The sequence below is a fragment of the Petaurus breviceps genome, unplaced genomic scaffold (assembly GCF_028583685.1).
Source record: "Petaurus breviceps papuanus isolate PSGF00001 unplaced genomic scaffold, PetGlider_PUasm1.0 98, whole genome shotgun sequence".
Lineage (NCBI taxonomy): Eukaryota > Metazoa > Chordata > Mammalia > Diprotodontia > Petauridae > Petaurus > Petaurus breviceps.
The window spans coordinates 55,524,624-55,549,227 of NW_027187460.1; the positions used below are offsets into that span (position 1 = coordinate 55,524,624).

Sequence of the window (24,604 nt, forward strand, 5' to 3'; positions counted from 1 at the left end):
AGGATATGAACCTAAATCTCGACTCCCACACTCATTTCATTTCTGCAAATTAACTTTCAAAGTGCAAGAAAAGAACATCAGTTTGAGGTAATATATTGTACAGAAAAAAGCTTCATATACAACAACAGTCACCGAGGGCATTATAATATGACAACATCCTATGTCTGATGTGCCTAACTATAATAATAGAAAAAGCTAACATTTATATAATATGTAGTATTTACCAGGCACTTTGCTAAGTTCTTTACATTTATTATCTAATTTTATCCCCAAAATACCCATGGAATGTTGCTGCTATTACTATCACCCCCATTTTACAGATGAGAAAATTAAGATAAACCGTGGTTAAATGACTTCCCGAGTCATGCAGCCACCAAGTTTCTGAGGTTGAATTTGAACCTGATTAAAACATCTGAGTCTTCCTAATTCCAGACTTGGTGCTCTATCCACTTCACCAACTAGCTGTGTAATAGTTATGACTGTGAACAACAAAAAAGCTGGGGGGGGGGAGAGTTAGACAATGTTAAGAACACTGTTTAATAAGTCAGAGATTAATTATTCATTTAAGAAGGATAACCATCAAAACCAGAAATATATAAAATTTCAAGGTTACATTGAATAAGTCATCCCTTACTAATGGCAACTACAGATGAGGCATTAAAAAAAATAGCACTTGAGGTTTAGAATCCTGATTTTTAAAAAGAAACATGTTATATAGGATTAAGTGATGCTTAGAACTCACAAATTATAATAAACAATAACCTAACCTAAATAGAAGGGTTTAGAAGATAATAAAGGTTATTAGTTGTAATCATTTTTTAAATACAAAGAAAACAACATCAATGAGGTGGAGAGATAAAATAACAGTGTAACAGATGGCAAATGCTACAAAGGGGAAAGTTTTCATGCTAATAATGGCCAGATTGTAAGAAAATGTAAAGACGAGGCCAGTACTAGATGCCTAGAGGGAAAGCTGTAAATGTTCATAGAAATTGAGACCATGATCCATAACAGAATTTATAACCTCAATGAAAATGCCAACTGTTTTTCTCTTATTTCAAGACCTATTGTTCACTTTCTTCTAAAATAGACAAGAAATAATTTCATTCACTCTATTTTCCTGATTTCAACAGCATATAAAGTTTTTGTGTTTTTGGTTTCTTGAAAATTAATGTCTCTCTGAGTATAATGATGTGATTCCTTGAGGTCTACAGTATTTTACAAGAATTATTCAGATGAAAATAACTGTATTACTTGTTTCATGTAAGAAACATTGGGTTCTATTGTTATTTTTCATTTTTGCTACTTGAAAGTATCTGATGACCCATTTCATGAAAATTTACCTAAAATAATTCTTGTTTATGGAAATTTACCTAAAAAGGAAATTTTAATAGCTTTCAAATGAAAATTGTTTAAATATAATCTAGCAAGTAGTAAAGCAAACATACATCAAATTACTAATTTTCAAATATATCATTATATGATGCAATGTGGTGGCATTGTTAATAGCTCTCTGACTCAAGTATCAGGAAAACTTAAGTTCAATTCCAGTCTCAGACACAAGCTTGCTATGCACAAGTCATTTAACCTTTGCCTCAGTTTCCTCATCTATAAGATAAAAATAGAACCTACCTTCTGTGGGTTTTGAGGAGGAAGATATTTATAAACTTCTTTGAAAACCCCTTAAACTTCCATAAAAGTGTGAGCTAGTAATAATTAAATAATAATAAGTCATGGTCATCTTGTATTAGCTTTAAGCTTTATGAGCTGCTAAAATAATTTCATTCCATTTTCCAGATTGATAAAAACAATTTTTATGGGAAATCAATTTTGTAATTACTGTTTCTAATTAACAAATAATTTCAGTTTTACTCAAAAAGTCTTCCCCATTTCTTTTCAAATGAAAAATTTCTTTTATAAAAAACTAATACATAAGAATTTTGGTGAAATACTAGTATATGCCAACCCTCAGTTGTCTTGGAAAAAAAAGTAACAAGATTAATGAATTTATAATAACTTGCGACACTTACAAATCATTTGAAATTCAGCATCTTAAGAATTTAAAAATTTTAAAATAAACAATAAAATGATTGAATCAAAGATTCAATTAATAAAGTTTAATAAAATTCCAACTTCAAATCAAATCATGATTCTATACAGCTGATCAAATTGGGACTTCTTTTTCTTTTTGAATTGCTTTTTCTTCAAAATGTACTTGGTTTGTCATGTTTTTAAGATTATCCCATTGCTACTTTCCCTATCTCAGCTGTTAGAGTTTTAATGGTAAATGCAAAAGCAGTTCATTCCAGGACAGAATTTTTAAAAAAAGTTGAAAATAGATTTTTCCCCTAATCATGTTTTCTTACAGTTTTATTTATGTCCTTTTATATTTAGAGAGAATTTTGCATTCATCAATTAAAGTTTATATTTCAGATTTCAAGAATTTCTTTTCTGTGTCAGTCAGTGTATTTGCCTTTGTTCACTGAAGCTATGCTTCAGATATCAAATTTTTTACTGACAGACCATTGGTCATACAGAATAATAAACACTTGAGGGGTGATTTCTATTTTAATAAAGATATTGAATAAAATGTGTTTAAGATTTTGTGATGATCAAAGTGCAACTTGCTTTTTTGGAAAGAAATTTTGGGAAAGTGAAACTGAATTCTATATGATAATAATAATAAAGAATCCTGGTCCTAAAGAAATCACACCTCCCTGCCTTCTTTGGGAGAAAGTATGGGGTCATGGTTGTAGAGTACAACATTTATTATCATATTCATAGATCTATTGGTTAGTTTCAATGAACTGCCTTGTCTTCATTAAAAAAAAAATATTGGTTACAGGACAGCTTGGAATCAGAGGGGAGGGAAATATAAACTAACGTGCCAACACAGAAGACATAATTTTTTTTAAAATAAATTTTATACAAAATGACAAAACAAATTTGAAAATTCCTATGGACTAATTATATCAGTTAAAAAATAAACCATTTGTAGTGGGAATTCAGGAAAAATGGGAATAAAAGAGAAAAAATAACAATTGTCAACATTTACATAAATAATTTACTTAATATTCAGAAAAGAGTTGTGGAGTAATGCATTTAAAGATAGCCTTAAGATAGGATTCTGGGAAAATGACAGAGTAGCTATGAATATTCCAAGCTCTCAAGATTTTTCCCCCACAAAAGAGTTAAAATAGCACCTTAGGGCAAACAAAGTGTGGGTGGAAATAAATAAAAATAGGGGTACAACCCATCTTCCTGGGACAAATTGAGATCAGAAGAAAAATTCCAGGATGAGGTTTGTTCTCCATGAACAGTAAACACCTTCAGGCAAGGTTCCATTTTTAACAAGTGGCAAGCCTTTTAAACAACCAGCAGCTAGTCCTGGGGATCATTGGTTTGGGAAGATGCCTTAGCCCAAGCCACAGGAACTTTTACCCCCAGGGATAGTGACTGGAGTTGGATGTCTGAGACTGGAAAGATAAAGGGAACCTCTGTGGACTTGGAAGGCCAGACCCAACTATTTTGCATAGAGCAAAGAGTGGCAGACATGAGAAGGAACAAGCACATGCCTGGTGAGTGCAGAAGCAGTAGGGCAGAAAGCCCCTGGCTGTGGGCACTTATAGGAGAAGGGAGGTTTTGCTTGGGTTCCATGATACAGGGGGGAAGTTTAGGTCTGGGGGAAAGAGGCACCGTTTCCCATACTCTAGGGCTAGAGGTGATTACAAAAATTACCATAAAAAATGCAAAGGCAAAAGAGAAAGAATCTAACCACAGAAAGCTTCTATGGGAATAGAGATGACCAGGGTTCATCTTCAGAGGAAGATATTGAGTAAAAAAATACCCCAAGAGTAATGTCAAATGGTCATCTATCCAAAAGGAATTCATAGAAGAGCTTAAAAAAGACATTAAAATGAAATGAGAGAGATAGAGGAAAAACTCAAAAAGAAAATAAGAATAAACTAAGAAAAACAAGAAGTGTAAGAAAGGAAAGTCAACCAATTAGAAAAGGAGATCCAGAATCTTAAGGAAGAACATGAAAATTAGAATTGGGCAAACTGAAACCAGTGAAATTATAAGAGATGATGAAATAATTAAACAAAATATGAATAATGAAAAAATAGAAAAGAGTGAAACATCTTATGAGAAAAACAACCGCCTTAGAGAATAGATCAAGAAGAGAAAATATAAAAACAATTGGACTAACCGAAAGTTATGATCAAAAAAAGAATCTTGATACAATAATACAAGAAATAAAGAAAATTATCCTAAAGCATTAGAACAAGGGGGAAAGTGGAAATAGAAAAAAGTTGTCAATCACCACTTAAAAGAAATCCTATGAAGAAAACTCATAGGAATATCATAGTCAAATTCCAAACCCCCAACTCAAGGATAAAAGATTAAAAACATCAAAATTAAAACAATTTAAATATCATGGTGCTACAATTAGAATTACGTAAGACCTAAAAGCAGAGATACTAAAGGACTGCAAGTCTTGGAACACAACATATCAAAGAGCAAAAGAACTGGGGCTCCGCCCAAAAATATCATACCTTACAAAGTTAAGTGTTATCCACAATGAAAAAAGTGGATATTTGATAAACTCTTTCAAGGCTTTGTCAAATAAATCCTAAACTTAATAGAAGATTCGAACTACAAGAACCAAGAGAAATATAAAGCACATACCAAAGACTTATTATAAGGGATTCATAAGGACAGACTGTTTACTTTTTAAATATGTATAATGCAAAATATAAGTCTAAGAATCTTATTAATAATTGGGTAGCTAATAAGAAACATTGGGGTAAAATTGAATATGACATGAATTTAAAAAGTAAAACCATTTAGGAGTAGCTAAAAAGAGTTTTTATACAAATGAGGTACAAAGGAATCGATACAGAGGAATTAGATGGGGGAGGAGGATTGGTACTTCTGGTAACCTACTTTGATTCATAATGGGTTTAAGAAGGAGCAATATATGTTTATTTAGAAGAGTATAAAAGCCTTCTAAATTCAGAAGAAATAAATGGTAAAGGTATAGAGAGGAGGAGAGGACAATGGAGGGATCTTTAGAGGAGAGGGTAAGGTAACAGGTAAAAGGGGGTATAGAAGGGTGTTTAGATTTATGGGAATGGGAGGACAGGGAAGGGATCTTTGGAGAGGAGTAGGCAAGTAATAGGAGGGTGAGGTATTGGGCAGAAGTAAAGTAGAGGAGGCAGGAGGGATATACACAAGAGATATGCACAAACATAAAAACAAAGATCAAGAGTAGAGTATGTTTGGGAAAGTACATGTTTACTTATGCATGTAGATGTATATGTATATATCTATAGCTATAGAGAAACATATCTAAACTTTATTGTAGCTTTCTGGGGGGAAGAGAAAAAAAAGAAAATAGTGAACAAGCGCACAGCAGAGAACAAAAGAAAACTTAAAAAAGGAAACAAAGAAAAGATGGGCAATTCTCAATACATGTATTATTTATCATATAGGCTTTTTTGAAATGAAAATTTATTGTTACGTATTTTGAATCCTCTCTTATGTTCTGCTATGCACATGACATGCTTTTTCTTCTTTCTTTGCATTTGTTTCAATATCTAAGTTTACGATATGTTTTTATTTCTTTTCTCTATTCTGTATTTGTGTTCTTGCCCTTGAGTCTAAAATTAAAAATAAATAAATAAATAAAGATAGCCTTGGGTCCAAGAAAACCTGGTTGCCTATGACACACAGTGTATGGTACATGCTGTATGGCCATAACCGTATATCACCTAACCAATGCTCTCCACAAATCTAAGAAAAAAAAAAGCTGCCAACCTAAACTGGTAGAAATAATTTCATCATTTGTGAGATTCCTATGCCAGTGAAATCACTGGTCTTGTCTCCAAGCCTAATCCATATTTTGTTAGATGTAAGTATAATAATTTAAGCAGATATAAGTAAGCATAAAATCAGGCAGATAGAGATGATGTTTAATAAGCATGTATAATTTTGATAAGATATTATCTGTGCTTTATGTAGAGGCTAATGAAAGAATAAATTTTATGGTAATTATATGTGTTCTAATATACTTACCTTTTGTATAGGATGTAAACCATCAGCTCTAAACTTTTAAAATTTAAAAGTAATGTAGGTATCACAGTGGACAGAGTGTTGGACCTGAAGTCAGGAAGACTCACCTCCCCAAGTTCAAATCTGGCCTCAGACATTTACTAGCTGTGTGACCCTTGGCATGTCACTTAAACCTGTTTGCCTCCTTTCCTCATCTGTAAAATGAGCTGAAGGAAATGGCAAAACACTGCAGTATCTCTTCCATGAAAGCAACAACTGGAGCCAAGAGGAGTCAGACACAACTGAAACTACTGTATATTCTCCTTTTTTCCAGTAAAAATCCGTGTTCTGATGTCCACCATTGGGTTAGACTATAAAACAGAATACATCTTAATGATTGGGCCATATCCCACCGACTGGAACAACAGCCATGATTAGTTTATTATTTTAAAGGATTGGCTTAGAAGAGAGTTGAATCAACCATGCTGCATATTCAGCACCCAAAGTATAGATGCCTTATGAGACCAGAAATAAGACTCTGCCTACCTTTTGCCAGAAGTAATAACCATGTAGATAAATGAAGATGGACAAAATACAGACCAGCCTGAATTTGGACATCATTCAGGCAAAGGATGGAAGCAATGAGAAACCAAATGAAAGTCAACCGTTCTGTCCCCGTCTTTATGTTACGCCTCTAATTCAGAGATTCAGGCTGCAATGCTTATGTGGACTTTATGTATTACAAGGCATACATAAGCATCTTTCCCAGACTGGCATTTTCTGTGCTAGAGGCATGATAAAGGGGAAAAAATATCTTTTGCCTAGATTTTGGAATTAAACCTACTAGAGCTCTCAGATGGGGAGACAGATGTCCAAATCTACACCTACATGAGCGGATGGCATATTCAAATCCAGTCTGTGAAAGTCAGAATCTAAATCATAGCTGAATATCATCTTACCATTTGTGTATAGAAATATTCCACTGATTGTGTCTAGCATGGTGAAGTGGTATAGTGGTTAGACTTGGAGGAGGAAAGACTGGAGTTTAAATCTTGCTTTAGATACTACTTTGGCCAGTCACTTAACTTTTCTGTTAATAGTAGATATATTAGAGACTTCTTGTGAGAATGGAAACCCTCATGTGACACATAAATATTAGTTATTGCTATAATAATTATTTTTATTATTACTTCAAGTTGATAAGAATTTTAGCTAAAAACAACATTCTTGTCTTGAAATTACCCTCATACACTTCATCCTTTAATGCTATTCTCTAGTCTTAGCAATTCCATTTAAAAAATATTTCCAATAAGTGGAGTCAGCAACTTCCTCAACTATCCCTGTTAACCACACTGATCATTTGCTATCATTATAATACATTTTGGCAGTCACTTATGCTCAATTAACACTTTAACTTAAAAGATCTTGATATTGTTTTGACATGTTTCACAAGAGTGAGTTTCATTTCCCAATTTCCTGTAAATTTCTTGAGGTCAGGGACTACTTTATACGTCTAGAAACAGAGGAAGTAGTTGGAAGTTCTCTGGGCAGGAAAATCCATAACAACAACACAAGAACCCTCAAAGATAAGGAGGCATATGAGACCCATTGAAATTCATTCTTTGATGACTAGTCCAGAAACTAGTAATGCTCAAAAATAGAATCATCATAAAAGCAGCTATTTAGAGCAGGGGGAACTTTATAATTATTATAGAGTCTCTTCTCCCAATTTAAAATTTGAAAATGAATAACATTAATTTAAGATCATTATGGAAACTAGGGTAATAGGAACTTGAAGTCAGGTCTTCCTGGATAGCAATCACACTGTGTCAGCCTTACAACCTCCACATGTAACTGAGAGAACTAGTAGCTCTTAAGTATTTATCTATTTAAAAATCATATTGCTGCCCAAGCAAAATTCCAGGTGTAGCAATATAAATGTTGGAGAAATATGTTTTTCTCACTGCATTGTTTCCAATCTTGCACTGTATAGGGAATATAAAATGGAAGATGTTGTTTAAATATATTTTCTGATGGTAAGCATTTTCCAAGAATGCTTCTTCCCCTCCCCCCCAACAAATGCCAAATTAAAAACTCACCTGCAAGAGAGACTATGGATAGTGCATAGAGAGACAACCTTAGAGTCAGCAAGACCTCATTGGCTGAGTCCAGCCTCTGACACTGTCTTTGTCATTCTGAGAAAGTCACTTAAGCTTCCAGTATCCTCAGATAACTATAAGACTAGTTTGCAGAGTGTGTACAGAACTATATTGGTAAAACTTGCTCACTGGGAGTTTCCTACACAATTTTATCACAGATCTGGTCTAAAAAAATAAATAAAAACCAAAACACCCAAAACAGAAAACAAAAGAAAACATAGTTACATAATCTAGGTTTTCAAGTTATTAGAAATAGTTTTAAGAAATTCCAACCAAAGAAAAGATAGTGCTCCTAAACTTCTTAATATGACTGAGGAAAAATTGTTGAAGCTACTTAAATGTCCAAGTTAATCAAGGACATTGTTCTATAACAGAAGTTGACTCATTATTCTCCCTAAATGTGATTATATTCATTTTAAAGCATTATTACCCAGAAGTAATATTATACAATTCAGAAAATGTGAATTAATAAGTTATTCTATTTTATTTTATCACTGTGAAGGAAGTATATGAGTGTCCATTTTGATTATGTGAGATTTCAAGGCCTTGTGAAAAAAATGAGCAAAGGTAGAAAAGAGAATAGAGTCCTAGGTCAAGAATTAGGAAAAACTGAGTTCAAACCAAGTCTCAAATACGTATTAGATGTGACCCTGGGCATGTCACTTAATTGCTGTCTGCCTCAGTTTCCTCAACTCTAAAATGCATACAATAATAGTGCCTATTTCACAGGGTTGTTATGAAGGTCAAATGAGTCATTTTTGAGGTGTTTAGCACAGCACCTAGCAAACATTAGAGGCTTAATAAATGCATGTTTCTTTTTCTCCCTAGAAATAAATCTAAATTATCCCAAATATTTTATTTTTAGATTTTGAAATACCTTTCAATATTGGAGCATTTTACACTCTGAAACTATTTAAAGAAGAGATTTCTTAAATGCAAATTGGATAATTTTTCAATAATAAAAATAGACCTTTAAATAGAAAATTGTTCATCTCTGTCTTGAATATTAACACACTCTCTGCTTGAATTATAGAAGAATTTTATTTTCTAAAAGACTCCATATTGATGCCATCAGTTCAAAATATATTAGATCATTCAACTACTTAGCTGAAGTTAGTGCTCGATAATGATCTCCATATAATTGTCTTGGATGGTTTAATATGAGAAATTATAACAAAGGAAAAATTAGTTGTGGATTTTATATGCTGCTGGGGGGGAAAGACTGCTTTCTACTTCTTTTCAGTTAGTAGGGTATTTCCACTCATATTAATAGAAAAAAGCCTAAAAGCACATGTCTTACTACTTGGTTCCTTGAAGAATTTTCCCCAATGTCAGTTTATATCTTACCACCCTACAGATATGTCTCATTGCCTATATGAGAGATATGATACAGACAAAAGGAATGCTTTCATTCATATTCATTTCACATGATGATGGGTAATGAACATCTATAACTTTCTCAAATCTATTCTAAAATCAACTTTAAAAAATCTCAGGAAACCACAGTTATTCTATGAGCAATGATCCTCCTGAGAGAAGTCTATGGAATCACCAAAACTACAGTTAGGTCTCTGTGAAAATTTCTTGAGCAAGTTGTAGAGACTTCTTTTCCAGTTACTTTTTATAGTCCAAAGATGGAGCTGATTTCTATGAATCAGTCCAGATTCTAAGACTTGATTTCAGTCACCACACCACAGCATTTTAGTTTGGGAGATCTGTCAGGGCAATTCTAATACTTACTTAGACTTAGTGAGTGATGAGAAACCCTGATACCACTGACAATGCTGGTTACTCCAATGAAAGACCATTTTGCAGCTTGACAGAAAATATTCCCTTCAACCAAAGGAAGGTTAGGAGCATGAGTTATGTGTTATTTATTTTTACCTCCCCAGTGCCCAGAAAAAGTTTATTGTACATGGTAGGAATTTAATTAATATACACTGAATAAATGTACAATAATAGTGGGACAATTTTCAATGGAAAGTACCTAGATAGCAGAGGAACAGATTTCCCACACATATTGTAAAATCCCTTCCAATTTATACTTCACCCATCTCTCTATCTTTAGGCTTTTTAAGAAGACCTCATGGGCTACACCAGATTTATCAATGCACCATCCGTTTTTTTTTTTTTTTATACGAGATATTATTTTCCTTTCTTTTCTTCTGGTTGTTTTTGCTAATAGAGCAAGGCCACCCTTGTAAGCTGACCTCATGAGGCTATGAGAGTTGGCAGAAAAGCAGCAGATGAGATCCAGTTTGGACAAGAGCAAAATAATGCATATGATTCAAAGCATATTTAGAAAATGATGAGCTCTAAGCTAGCAGAAAAAAAATACATAGGTATCACTGTAGACTGCTTTTTGAAGATAACTTAGCCTAATGTGTTGGTGTGGTCTAACTGACTCCACACAGGTCTGATCATGTCACTGGGCTCAGGAAGCTTCAGAGGCTGTCTCTCGCATCTAGGATAAAATACAAAGTCCTCTCTGCTTGGCATTTAAAGCCATCAGCAGTCTGGCTGCAGCCCACCTTTCCAGGCTGACTGCACATTACTGCCCTTCACAAATCTGTGCCCAAGCTAAGCTGGCTGACTTGCTCTTACCTATCTGTGACATTCTATCTCCCTTGTCTCCACGCCTTTGAGCAGGCTCTTTCCCCTATTCCTGAAAAAATAATAACAAAAGACATATATAAAGAGCTTTAATATAGGTAAAATGCTTTAGGTCTCAAATGAGCCTCACACAAATCAAATGAGCTACTACAGGTATTATTAACCTCATTTTACATATGAGCAGACAGAGGTTATGGAGATTAAGTGACATCCATGGTCACACAGTCAGCAAGTACCAGAGATGGGATCTTAACTCTTGATCCAGGTCTGGCTTGAGGCATAATACCATGCGTGAGCTCCTCTCTGCCTCTTAGAACACCTAGCTCTGTCTAAGACTCAGCTTCTGGGCTACCTCTTACAAGAAGCCTTTTCTTGGTTTTTGCATAAAATAAAGAGTATGTATGTGTATGTGTATATGTATGTTTATATATTCACATAACACATACCCCATATATACATACAATATGTACTCATATATGCACATGTATATATATGTAGATATGCATGAATTTATTCTATACAAAATATATCTGTGTGTATATACACACACATTTACATGTGTTCATACACATGAGTATTTATGTATACTCTTTTTTACTTGTGGCACAGTGGGTAGAGCATTGTACCTTGAATCAGGAAGACCTGAGTTCAAATATGACTTCAAACACTTATTAGAGGTATGACCTTTGGCAAGTCACTTAACCTCTGTCTCCTCAGTTTCCTCAACTATAAAATAGTGATAATCATAGCACTTACTTCACATGGTTTTAGTCAGTCTCAAATGAGATATTTTTAAAATGCTTAAATAAGTTAATATTTTTTAAGTGCTTAGATCAGTGCCTGGCACATAGTAGGGATGTAAATGTTTGCTTCCTTCTCCTTTCCCTGCTGAGGTCAGGGACCCCACAGTAACACTAATCTTATAGACCGAGGCCTATAAGATACAATATGAGCAGATGTATAGTTTCAAAGATGATTTGTATAAATTTATGAATTGCAGACAGATCCTTAAGCCATTAATAAGGTAAACTGGATTATTCTGGAATATATCCCTAATTTTTGAAGGTGACATTAAGGGTCACACTTTCATCATGGCCACTACATCATAGTGCTAGGCCCAACAGACCAGGGATCTGACCCAATACTGAAATCAGTTCAGTAAGCATTTTGTTAAGCCCCTAATATCTTCTTGGATTAAAACTAGATAGTTGGCATATCAGAACAAAACCATTCCTGTCTTTAAGGAGCTTCCATTCTATTGAGAAGGTCAACATAAATGTAGAAACAAAATACATACAAGACCAATACAAGGCAATCCTGAAGGCCTTAGCAGCTTAGTGGATTCAGGAAAGGCCCCTTGAAGAGACGGTCAAACTTAACTTTGATATATTTTACATGTTGGGAGGTAAGGAAAGAATACATTACAGGCAAGGGGGACAACCAGTGCAAAGAAAGGGAGACAGGAAATGGAATTTCATGAAAATAATCAAGAAAGGGGTATCTGTGTGTGTGTGTGTGTATGTGTTTGTGTGTGTTTTAAAAAAAATCTATCCCTTCAAGGAAAGAAATAATTCCTCTATGCCACATGAAACAGCCAAATTATTTGACTACATTTAACCAATTGTTACTCATGAATATGATGACAAATAAGTTTATTTCTTATAACATTCTTTTAAAAAGTATCCATTATCAATAAAGATCTTTACATATTTTTTGCACAAAATAATGCTTTCTTAAATAAACTAGCAAATTTTGCATGCCTAACTAGTGACACTAGGTGCATATGTATAAATGTGCAGAAATTCCAAACTTCTAGAATATGTTGACTTGCAATAATGTACTGGTATTCCATATGCAAAGGCATATGTGAGAGAAGTGGAAAGAAATCCAAGTTTTAGTGGCTTTGTATCAGAAAGCAATGCCTAACAGCCTAGTTTTCCAAATTAATTTAAGTCATGAAAAAAAAAAATTCTCCTATTCTCAATACCATGATCAAGTAAAATTTCATTAGTATGAATAATGATAATATCAACATAGACATTTTAATAGTAATTAATTTATTTTATAATTACCAGAGATTAAACTTTGCCCATTTCTGTTAGCATACCCTCCTGCTCAAGAGACTTCAGAAGTTCCCTATTGCCTCTAGGACAAAACAAAATTCCTCCGTTTAACATTTAAGCTGCTAATTTGATACCAGCATCCCTTTCCAGGCTGATTCCCCAGTCCTCTTTCTCATATACGCTATTCATTGTATATGTCTTTCAGACAAATTGGCCTCCTTCTTGCTGTAACACTGTGCTTGAAGTTCCCTGTTCTCAAGCTTTCTTACCGGCTCTCTCTGAAGTGTGGAAAGCTTCTCATACCTGTCTTGTAAATACCTAGCACCCTTCAAGGATCAAATCAAACACCACTTCCTTAAAGAAATCTGTCCTGATTCTCCCATTTTTCTGCCCACATCAACCTTAAACGACATAGGTTGCATGCATATGTGTATATGAGTTATGGTGATATGGATACATACACACATGTGTATATATGTTTCCTGGATTTATTTGTGAACATACTATATTGCCCAGAATAACATAAGTTCTTTGAATACAAGTTCAGGTTCATTTTTGTCTTTGAATCCTATGTGTCTAGCACAGTACCTGGAATATAGTATGCACTTTAAAATGTTTGTTGCCTGAAGTGAATGAAAAAGTTACTACTTCTTTTGGTTGAATAATTTTTGAGGCTCACAATGGAAATCAATGAAAAACATCTGGAAACAGTCAACTAGGAAATGTTATACAAGATAGTACTCTCATTTATAACTCTGAATGACAAAAGAATTGCTGTTGAATAAAAGCAAGATGACATGACTGGAGTCAAGGGTAACAATTTACTTGGTGAGTCATTTTGTTTAGTAAGTCAATAAACACACTGGATCATGGCCATTAGGGAAGATAGAATCTTGTGGGGGTAAAACGGTAAAATGAAGCTAAAGGAAGATGTTAACACAATGAATAGCTCCTCTCCAAACTGGCTCTAAATCAGTATTTTGAGTTGAGTTCATGCATTTCCTAATTCCAAACTGGTAGTATAAACTAGATTAAGGGAATGAGATGAATGGAATTCTTTTCCTCTACTTGTCCACAGTGTTTTTTTTTTTCCTACAATAGGAAACCAAGCTTTCGTCTTTAATCCGATATCCACTTCACTACAGAAGATTTATTTAGACTGCCTCTTGTTTCATAAAGGCCTCCAAAGTCTGTGGTAATTTTTGACACTTTGTTATAATGTTTCTCTGACCCCCCTCTCTCCCTCCAGTCTGCCCCCCCCCATACTCCTCCCAGCCTCATTTTCATACGGATACAAAGCATTGGGATAAAATGATGGTTCATTATAGTAGTACAGAGCTCTTATCTTCATCCGGCAAGAGTCATTTCCTTCCAAAGATTGAAATGCAAATGTGAAAATTAATGATAACTGCATTATCTGATAGCAGAGATAATACCAATTCACTGTCAGAGTAACACACAGTCATTCTACGATTTCCTCTGCTTCTCACAATATTCTTCTTACTGTCAGACTAGATCTATGGTTAACTATGTTTCATAGGTTTTTGTTAATTTACATCAAATGGCATTTCCCAGATCTTCTATCTACCACATTTTCCCAATCAAAAAGGAAACGAAATCAGAACTGTAATCTCCAAGTCCTTCTTAGCACGAGTGAAGAAAAAAAAAAAAAAGGGCGCTGTATCATTAGTGTCTGTTTCAATCTCACAGTGGTCTACCAGCCATTCCAATTTTATGCAAAATACTTCCCCCAGCGTTTTAGTTTAACTTAAAGCATAAAGCTGAGCAAGTATACCATCGGTATTTATTCACAGTGATGAATAACAAGGAAGCAAGGAAATTTATTTAGAGATTTTTAGCTTACTTTCTGCACAGTTGCAACAAGTGAGGAATGCCTCACACTTTATACAAATTCTGAAAGGTGGTTAAAAAAAGATCAAATTTCTATAGACCAAATCATTTTAAATATACTTGAAGGACTCATTACTTAATAGAGTCCTGTGGTAACTATATAAATCAGGAATCTCAAAATTCAATTCTAGAGGATCTGTGATTTCATCAGAATAGAGAACTCCTAGCATGGAAACTCCCTCCTCCACAAAAGCAACCATCTAACTTAGAGAAATCCCAGGAAATGGTCTGAGTTATATAAGGGTCAAGTGACACGTCCATAGTTACCTAGTTTGAGTTAGATGCAAGCATGGAAATCAGGCCTGACTCCCCTTTTCCAGTCATAATACCTCTTTATAAAGTGAATAATTACCCAACAAAGGATCTCTTTCTAAATCAAGACTTCCTTCTATCAGCTTTGCTGTGAGGAAGGCACTATTTTCCCCACACACTTCTCTCCCTTATTCTTTTTTCCAAAGATGCTTACTTTATCCAAGATGCTGTTTGCATCTATATGGACATGGTGCTTGCTCCAGAAAAGTTAAAGTATAGTAAGCACGTCATCACATGAAAGCTTTAACAATGCCATGCAAGAAGAGAGGTCCCAAATGTAACAGGAGGTCAAGAAAGGTGATTGTTTCCAGTTGTGGGGGAAGGAATGGGAGGGAGAATCAGAGAGTAATGGAGAAGACAGAATTTGAGCTGAAGGAAATTTTTAACACAGTACAAATACACAAACACACACACACTACCTTGCCTTTGTTTTGAGCATTTTAAAATGAAGTAAAATACATATGTGATGATGATAATAATAATTAATGATAACTAATGCTTATATAGTGCCTACTATGTTCCAGGCCCTGAGCTAAGAATTTTACAAATATTATCTCATTTGATCCTGGGAGGTAAATGTTATTATTATCCCTATTTTACAAATGAGGAAAATGAGACAAACAGAGATTCAATGACTTTCTCAGGGTAACACAGTGTCTGACTCCAGGTCCAGCACTGTGCTACCTAACATACATATACATATGCATGTATGTCTATATACATACACATACATCTATACAGATGAGAAAACTGAGGAAGTAATTAGGATCACAGAACTAGTGAATGTCTGAGGTTGAATTTGAATTCAGATCTTTCTGACTACAGGCCTGGTACTCTATGAGTTCTTCTTTACTGATGAAATCATTTAACTAGGGCAAAAGAAATGAAAAGAAAAAGAAAGATTAAATTAAAGACAGAAAAGGGGGGAGAGAAGACAGAAACAGAGAGATTCATGTATGTGTATATATATTTACATACATATATGTAATAAATGTACGTATATGTATACTCTTCATCTATATAGTACAAAAGCTACTTGATAGCAGAAAATTTAAATATTTCTTTTCTACTTTTGCATCCCTAGTGCTAAGTACATTGCCTTTCATATAGAAGATGCTTACTTTTGCCTTTGGATTGATTGATGGATTTGCTAACTACCTGGATGATGGCACAGATTATAGAACACCGGGCTGGAAGTCAGGGAGATCTGAGTTCAAATTCAGTCTCAGATAATTAACTAGTTGTATGACTCTGGGCACAACTCTTTTTGCCTCAGTTTCCTTATCTATAAAATGTTAATAATAATAGCAACTTCATCCCAGGGTTGTTGTGAGGATCAAATGAGATTTCTGTAAAGATTTTAGCAGAGTTTGTCAAATAGTAAGCTCAATGTAAATGTTAGCTATAATTGAATATTCTAAAAATCCTCTGAGAGCCAATGCTTCTATAACCTTTGGTCTCCCACTTCATACTTCCACCACAGTCTCAACTTTGAATTGGACCACACAGTTAGGTGCTTTACTAGTCCTGGCATCTGTAAACCCTGAGTTCAAAATGATTTCAAGACAACGGACTACATAACTTGAAGTGGGGAATATAAGGTTTATATTAAGCATTACAGAAAGACAGAATGCTAAAGTTAGATTAGTTACCTTAGAGATCAAACAGCCTCCTGCATCCCTCATTTTACAGATGGGGATAGTGGGACTCGGCAAGGAGAAATGATTTTCCTAAAATACTAGTCCTCTCCTATCAGAGTTGGGAGTAGCACACAATACTACTGAGTTTAATGACCTTTTCATACTGCTAGGTGCATGACCTGAACCTGGAGTCAGGAAGACCTAAGTTCAAATCCGACCTCAGACATTGAACTAGTGATGTGACCTCTCTGTTTGCCTAAGAAGTAAGGAAGTGACTCAATGTATAGAGGACTGGGCCTGGCTTCAGAAAGACCCCAGCTCAAATCTCACCTCATACACCTACTAGCTGTGTCACCCTGGGTAAGTCACTTAACCTGTTTGTCTTAGTTCTTTAAATGTAGAGTGGGGATAACTGCAGCACCTACTTTGTAGGATTGTTGTGAAGATCCAAGGAAATAATATTTACAAAGCACTGGACACATAGTAGGTTCTTTATAAATCCTTATTTCATTCCTCCTTCTCAACATCTAGTTCTGTTTCACACTATAAAATGGTCACAGATTGAAGTCTATTATTAACAGAGTTGGGAGAAAATCTTGATCCTCTCCCAAGAGTCCAGTGACTTGTCTTGTTCACTCTAATATTGCTTTCTCAGTACCCACATCTACTTCTGCACTGTAAGGTGGCTACAAAGACCAAATACAGATGGGAGTTACAAAGAAGATTAAAGGTTTGAATAGGTCATAACATAAAAGAAATATTAAAAGACTCAGAATTATCTTTTTCTCACTGGAAGAAGAGAATCGTAGATATAATTCAATGAGGTCTACTATATGAAAGATCATCATATACAACATAGTAAGTGTTTTCCATCTCTTGTAACTATCCAACAAAAAACTTGCTTTAAAAAAAGCAAAATATCAACAACAGTAAAACTTCTTCCAGCTATCGAGTGAAGCTGTGAAACTTCACTGGAGGGGGTAAAACAAGGCAAATTTCCATCAGTCTGAGAATAATATTCTGGTATTATTTTTCAAATTTCCATATGATTCTGGAATTTATTTTGTTCTGATGGCTGATATTGATTGTATATGATGCTCTGGGCACATCCTAAAAAAAAAACAAAGACTTTTAAACACTTAAAAGCCCATGTAAAATCTATGGCATGCCTACACAACAAATGAAATCTCAAAATAATATTATCACACCTAAGCATTTATTCTCAGGGATTATTTAGTGTTGGTTCTGAAAAGATATATTCAGTGCTACAAAAAAGGATATATTGGGGTGGCTAGGTGCTGCGGTGAACAGAGCACCGGCCCTGGAGTCAGGAGGACCTGAGTTCAAATCCGGCTCAGATACTTGACACACTTACTAGCCACATGACTTTGGGCAAGTCACTTAACCCCAATTGCCCTCCAAAAAGAAAAAAAAGGACATATTTATTATTAGGCACACTGTATATACATATATATCCAAAACCACAACCATACCCACTTACACACATACATCCCTCCAAAGAAAAATTTCTAAATCAATATTCACTGACTTCACAGAAAAGAAACACATAACTATTCACAGGAGTATACACAGTTCTTATATTTCAAGTATTAAAAAAAAAGATGTTAAAAGAAAGCCTGTTTCTCCTTTTATTCCACAATCTGCAGATATTAATGCTATTTGACAGGTAATTTAGCAAGAATGTTTTACTAAAAGGAAAATTTCTTTAAAAAAATACTAATGATATAATGGTGCTTGACCCAACAACTATAGAGATACCTATACATCCATCTAGGGTATAATGATTTCATTGTTTCAGAAGCAAAAATATTCATTTCCAGATATTGCTGCTCAACTACCTGTGGAAAACATGCAATTGATTTTAAAATGTCTAAAAGGAAGAAATTCTTGATATATTGTTTTTCATTCTTTCTACCTATGTATTCATCTATCCACAATTCACTTTCAAGTTAAGGTGTTTACCACTACCACTCTCATTCATGTGCAACAATGAGGATAAAATGAAGATTAATATGAAGACTTCCATCTGTTTAATTAAAATCTCATTGACTAAAAATTCATTTCCTTGAAAACAATAGTGCAGACACGTTTATGTTGAAGAATGTGTCAATATTTATATATTTTCCATAATAAATATAATCTGTTACACATATTTAATTTTCTATCAATATAGTAAAAATGAAGAGCAATTAAATTGAATGAAATTTTTAAAAAGTACATAGCACCCTAAAAAAGGGCAGAGGTAAATTTTCCAAAAGTGTTTTCTTTTTCCTGTCATAAAAATGTCATAAATTGCCCATACTATAGTAATGGAAGCATTATGAAATGAGAACTTCTTAGAGAGTAGACATGCCAGAAAATATTTCTGTGCTCTTTCAAAACCTCAAAAATGGGCTTAGCCTACTTTAAATGTAATACATTTTATTTCAAAATCTTGCTTTGCATAATGCTTCAGTGTACAGAATATAAACATTTGTGTATATCATTAACACCGTTTTCAATGACATCATAATGATCAGATATACTGCATCTTCATTTTTGTTTGCATTATATTTTCCAGCTGCTGGTTTCAGAAAATTACCCCTGGAGTTCTTCTCTTCTTCATGCACAGCATACAGTAATTTGCAAAGTCATGCAAGGATGAAAATGTGATTGAAATATAGAATATTTCCTAATGAAAAATTGTACTGCATTATGAATTATTGTTAAAATAATTCCAAGACACTGTCCCTAAACCTTAATACACAGTAGTCTCTATTTATAAATACTGCTATGACTGGAAAATTCTGGGTTACATACAGGGCCTTTTTTCCATAATATTATTTTGATTTGGTATTTAAATAATTATATCTGGAATTTTTCAACTAACTTACAATGCTGTTGTCTGAGTCACTTTGAACACTTTGTGTTCATGACATTATTAGATATTTTTCCTATGAAACCTAGGACTTTCTGATGGAAATTAAAATTGGTGCTACAAAAATCTCTCCAAATCTACAAACTAAAGCTATTTTAGGGTGTCTTTCGACTCCCAAGATAATGTCCAGGGCATATCTAATGATTTGAATAAATTCTAAACTGATCATCAAAGTACTTAAAATATCTATGGAATTATTCCTTTTATATATTTTTCAATACCTACATAGTTTGGATTTCAACATGGCTTTACGGTACTTTTTCCAGAGGAAGAAGTTTCATCTCATGACAAGTGCAAAAACAAAAAATTGCTAAAAACTTCAAGCTGATATACAAATAATTTTTTAATATATAGCATTAAAATAAAAGGCACAAATCCAGGGCCAGACTCCATAATAAACATTATCTGTTTAATTCTCTACCCTAAACAGCATATATTTAAAGAAGAGTTTTTCATTGAGATAAAAAGTTTGAGGGGCATCCTTACTTATTGGTGTCAGATACAGCTATATTTATTTATTATCTTTATATTTGTCTATATATGTATATCTATACATATAGGCATAGATACATAAATATTGGAGAGACAGAAACAGAGAGAGAGACAGACAGAGAGAGAGACAGAGAGAGAGAGAGAGAGAGAGACAGAGAGAGAGAAAGAGACAGAGAGACAGAGACAGAGACAGAGAGAGACAGAGAGAGAGAGAGAAAGAGAAGGTGGGGGGGGAAGGAAGAAAGAAAGAGGGAGAGAGAATGAGGGGGAGGGATCTGAATTTTGAATCCACATTCTTTCATTTTAAATCCTCTCTCCTACCTGGTCCATCCCAGTCATCTGTCTCAGTGCTGAGCTGCCCTGGTTTTTCTGATTGTGTGTCCCCATCTGATTCTGCTGTCTCCTGGATCCCTTCTTCATCACCTAAAAGGGCACCAACACAAATACAGATAAAGAAAGAGATTAAAAAAAAAAAACTCTAGGTGATTTTTTTCAGGTGCAGGGTTTTTCTTATTTGTCACATATATATCCACCATGCAAATATTTAAGCATTATCACTTTTGATTCTTGGTCCCATTTTGTTATAAAAATAATCAAGAGCAGCCAGTAAGGAATATAAATTCATTACTGAAAAGATTATTCAAATTTTTCAAAGCAAATTTCTGCAGAGTTATTAAAAGTATTTATAAAAATGCAAATTCGGAAGATAGGATTTCATGTTTTCTGAGAGTTTTGGTAAATGAAACATTAATTTTTATCCTTTTGATGGTTTTTAAATTTAAAAGTGATGTTTATAGGAAACTTTATGGAAAGCATTGGAACATTTTCAATATTATTGAGAAAATGAAAAAAAGTGATGTTATTATGGTAAAATATTTTACACACTTTTATTTGAATTTAAATTACTCTGAAACAGTCCCAGAATTTTGGAAGGAAAAAGAAAATATTTCGACTTTGCACTAGATTTAATGCTCACATCTCCATTAAAATGAGATTTATAAATGTCATAACTAAGTTATTAATCTATGAGATAAATATGAGTTCTCATATTAACATGATTAAGGGTTTCAAAGATTTTACTAAATTGTAAAATATTATTTGATGAAATAAAGTTATGCCTTGTTCCTTGGGTTTACTCTCTTCTTTTATATTTTATTTTCATAGAGGAATATATCCAAAAATAAGTGCTATTTCTGTCATTAAAAAGGAGATATAAATTTGTAATATAAACATATTGTCAAATATGAATTATTAGCTAGCAGTGTCTTACTATAAGTGAAATCTACTAAAATATTTATAATTGTGATTACAAATATTCCATTAAAAATCTTCCCACAAAGGGAAAAATAACTAAACCTAGATATGAGGAAAGGTAAGAAAAGAAACAACTTGAGAGAAAAGAACAGATCGAGAAAATGATGAAACGCTGTTCAAAACTTACAATAATAGCAAATTGTGGCAGTTTAAAACACATAATTTGGGGTGTTTTTCAGACTCAGGTTTCCCCTAGACAATTTAAGTATCTGCTTCCTATCAGGTTTGAGACTTTACACAAAATACACCAGAAATAATTACTTTATTGTCATGATTGCATTTATAGCGCTAAAGTTTATATTAGAGTATTTTTATTACAAATAAAACAAATAAGACATTAATTAAGAATTGTTTTTATGAAGGGTATATAATGTGAAAACCAAGATGTATACCTGTCAAGTTGTTTGCCCATAGTATAAAACACTTTAAAACTGTTGCCCTATGAAATTCCACAGGGCAAAGAAAAATAGTAATAAAATCAAAATTATTTGCCAGCTGATCCAAATCTCCCCCCTCTCCCTCCACCCCTGTGTTACCTCAAGAATCTGAATTTTCAAATCCATCAGTATTGCAATCAAGCTCACTGAAATTTCTCACTTATCTCTGAATAAGTCTCCCTTGGTGTTTCAGTTTAACTCTCCATTATCCTTTACAGTTAAATTCTTTGTTCTTTTTTCCCATTACAAATGCCTTGACAAAGTCTAACTTACCTACATTCCTATTCACATACTGCTGAAAGACATCATGCAACCATAAATTTATGTTATCTAATCCCAACTGAGTTCTCACTGCAGCAAGACTATGCTTTTATTCTTTGCTGAGTGATGCTCTACCCCACTCTCTGTAAAGACTATTCCTCAATCCTCCCACAGCATCTTTTCACCCCAGTATTTCAACATTAGGTCCTTGATTCATATTTACTAGTAGGAAAACTAAAAATAACGACAGCAAAGCTACATGCTTAGAGCTCCCACTTGCGCCCTGATCATCACAGAGCCCCTTGACATAATCTGTCATTCTTTCCACCTTCATTATTGGTGACCCTTCACCTTAACAAAATGTACCCTTTGATTCCATTCCCTCCAATCTTCAGTTAATTGGACCCATCATGATCATTCCCTGTCTCTAAAACTTCTGGCTCTCCTTTTTTTCTTTGCTGCTTAAAAACATAACTAAATCTCTCTATTAAAAAAAAAGAAATACCAAAAGATCCTAGCATCACTGCTATCATCCAGCCTATATATTTTTTCCTTTCCCAAACAAACTCTTTTTTTCCCTTTCAAACTCTTCTAAACCTTCTGCAACATGACTTCTGATCTGCCACTCAACTGATGATTTGTAATTGCTGTACCTAACACTCCTTTCTCAATCCTCGTGCTTGATCTCTATGCACCATTTTACATAGTTGACTACTCTTTCATGCTGGATATTCTCTTCTCTGTGAGTTTCTGTAGCATTGCTTCCCTCCTATCTGTGTGATCACTCCTCCTCAGTCTCCTTCACACATTCATTCATGGCAAACGTACTAACTCCTTACATATATTAATGTTCTGTCCTTTTGTGTATTAACGTTCTGCCCCTTTTTTCTATATGCTCTTGTAATTGACAAACTCACTCTCTTCATATTCAATCACCAAATACCTGTTGATCATCTTCAGCTGAATATCTCCTATACACCACATACTCAATAGATTCAAAAGAGAAATAGTTTTCATTCTCATCTTCTGACCTTCTCTCTTATTCTGATGTCACACTTTGCAAGCATCCAGATTCACAATCTCAGTGTCACCTCTGAGTCCTCACTACCCCATATACTAAATCAGTTGCCAAGTCTTATCATTGTTGCTGTTTTTATAACCAAATACATTTTGCATATTGCCTCTTCATCATTCAAGTATCTACCACTGTAGTTCAGGCTTTTGCCACTCCTCAGTTGGACTGCTGCATTTATTCCCTATATGGTCTTCCTCCTCTTTTGCTTTTCCCCACATCAATCCATCTTCCACACAGCCATCCAAGGAATTTTTTCTAAAGGGCAAGTCTGACCTTGTCACATCCTTCCCTGCTCAAGAAACTCAAATGGCTATCTTTTACTTTTAGATTCAACTACAAATTATTAGACATTAAAATCTCTTTATAGACAGCCACCATTCCTACCTTTCCATTCTTCTTCCATATTATTCCACTTCATGAACTCTATGATCTCTCTGTATTGGCCTGGTTCCTTACATAAGATGCTCCATTTCCTATCTCCATGCCTTCAGACTGGCTCTATCTCATACCCAAACTATACTCCTCATTCCCACCTTTTGGAATCCCTGACTTCCCTTAGGATTCAGCTCAAAGATCATTATCTATACATACAAAGTCTCTTCTGATTCACCCAAATGCTAGCACATTATTTCCTAAAACTCAACAGATGCATTTAATATATATTATGCATTGACTTACTACAATATACTCATTTATATATAGTCTGTATAGACCTATAAGTATGTGTTGTCTCTCCCATTAAATTATAAGGTTTCAGAGGGTATGAACTGTTATGCTTCTTTCATTGTATCCCCAATACTGATAGCACAAGTATCAGCTCATAATAGTTCATAAATGCTTGTTGATTGACTGAGAGACCAAAACGGCTTTTTTTTTCTTTTGTTCCTGTCCTGTTTCCAACACATTTCAAAGGAATACTTCCTAAACTTTTTATAACTTCCTAAAAGTCTGAGTTACACAAGTGTGATCTCTGTTTCTTCTAGATATAATATGATCTTATTCTCTGAAATCATTCAAGCAAAGGTGATATACAATCTGTCCAGTGTGTTATACAACAGGATTCTTATCCAGGTATGGTATTTGATAAGATGAACTGCAAGGTCCCTTCCTATTCTATGATTCTATAATTCTGCAAAAATAGCCATAATAACACATGGATTACTTATCTTATAAGTAGATAGAGACTCTCTCACTTCATGCCTGAAGGATAATTAGCAATAGTATGGTTCTCCATATTGCAGTACCTGCTTTGGTTCTTGGATTAACTCAGATGCCTGCCTATCTATCTATCTATCTATCTATCTATCTATCTATCTATCTATCTATCTATCTATC

At 34.1% G+C, this 24,604-nt stretch overlaps 1 protein-coding gene across 2 annotated transcripts in view; it reads right to left on the reverse strand.

Moving 5' to 3' along the window:
• ZFPM2 (zinc finger protein, FOG family member 2) overlaps window positions 1–24,604 on the reverse strand; it is a 588,101-nt gene that overhangs the window by 418,836 nt on the left and 144,661 nt on the right. For both annotated transcript variants that reach the window (XM_069080910.1, XM_069080909.1), the window contains one exon: window positions 20,504–20,605. In XM_069080910.1, the coding sequence (XP_068937011.1) occupies window positions 20,504–20,605 (102 nt within the window). The remainder of the gene's footprint in view (window positions 1–20,503; window positions 20,606–24,604) is intronic.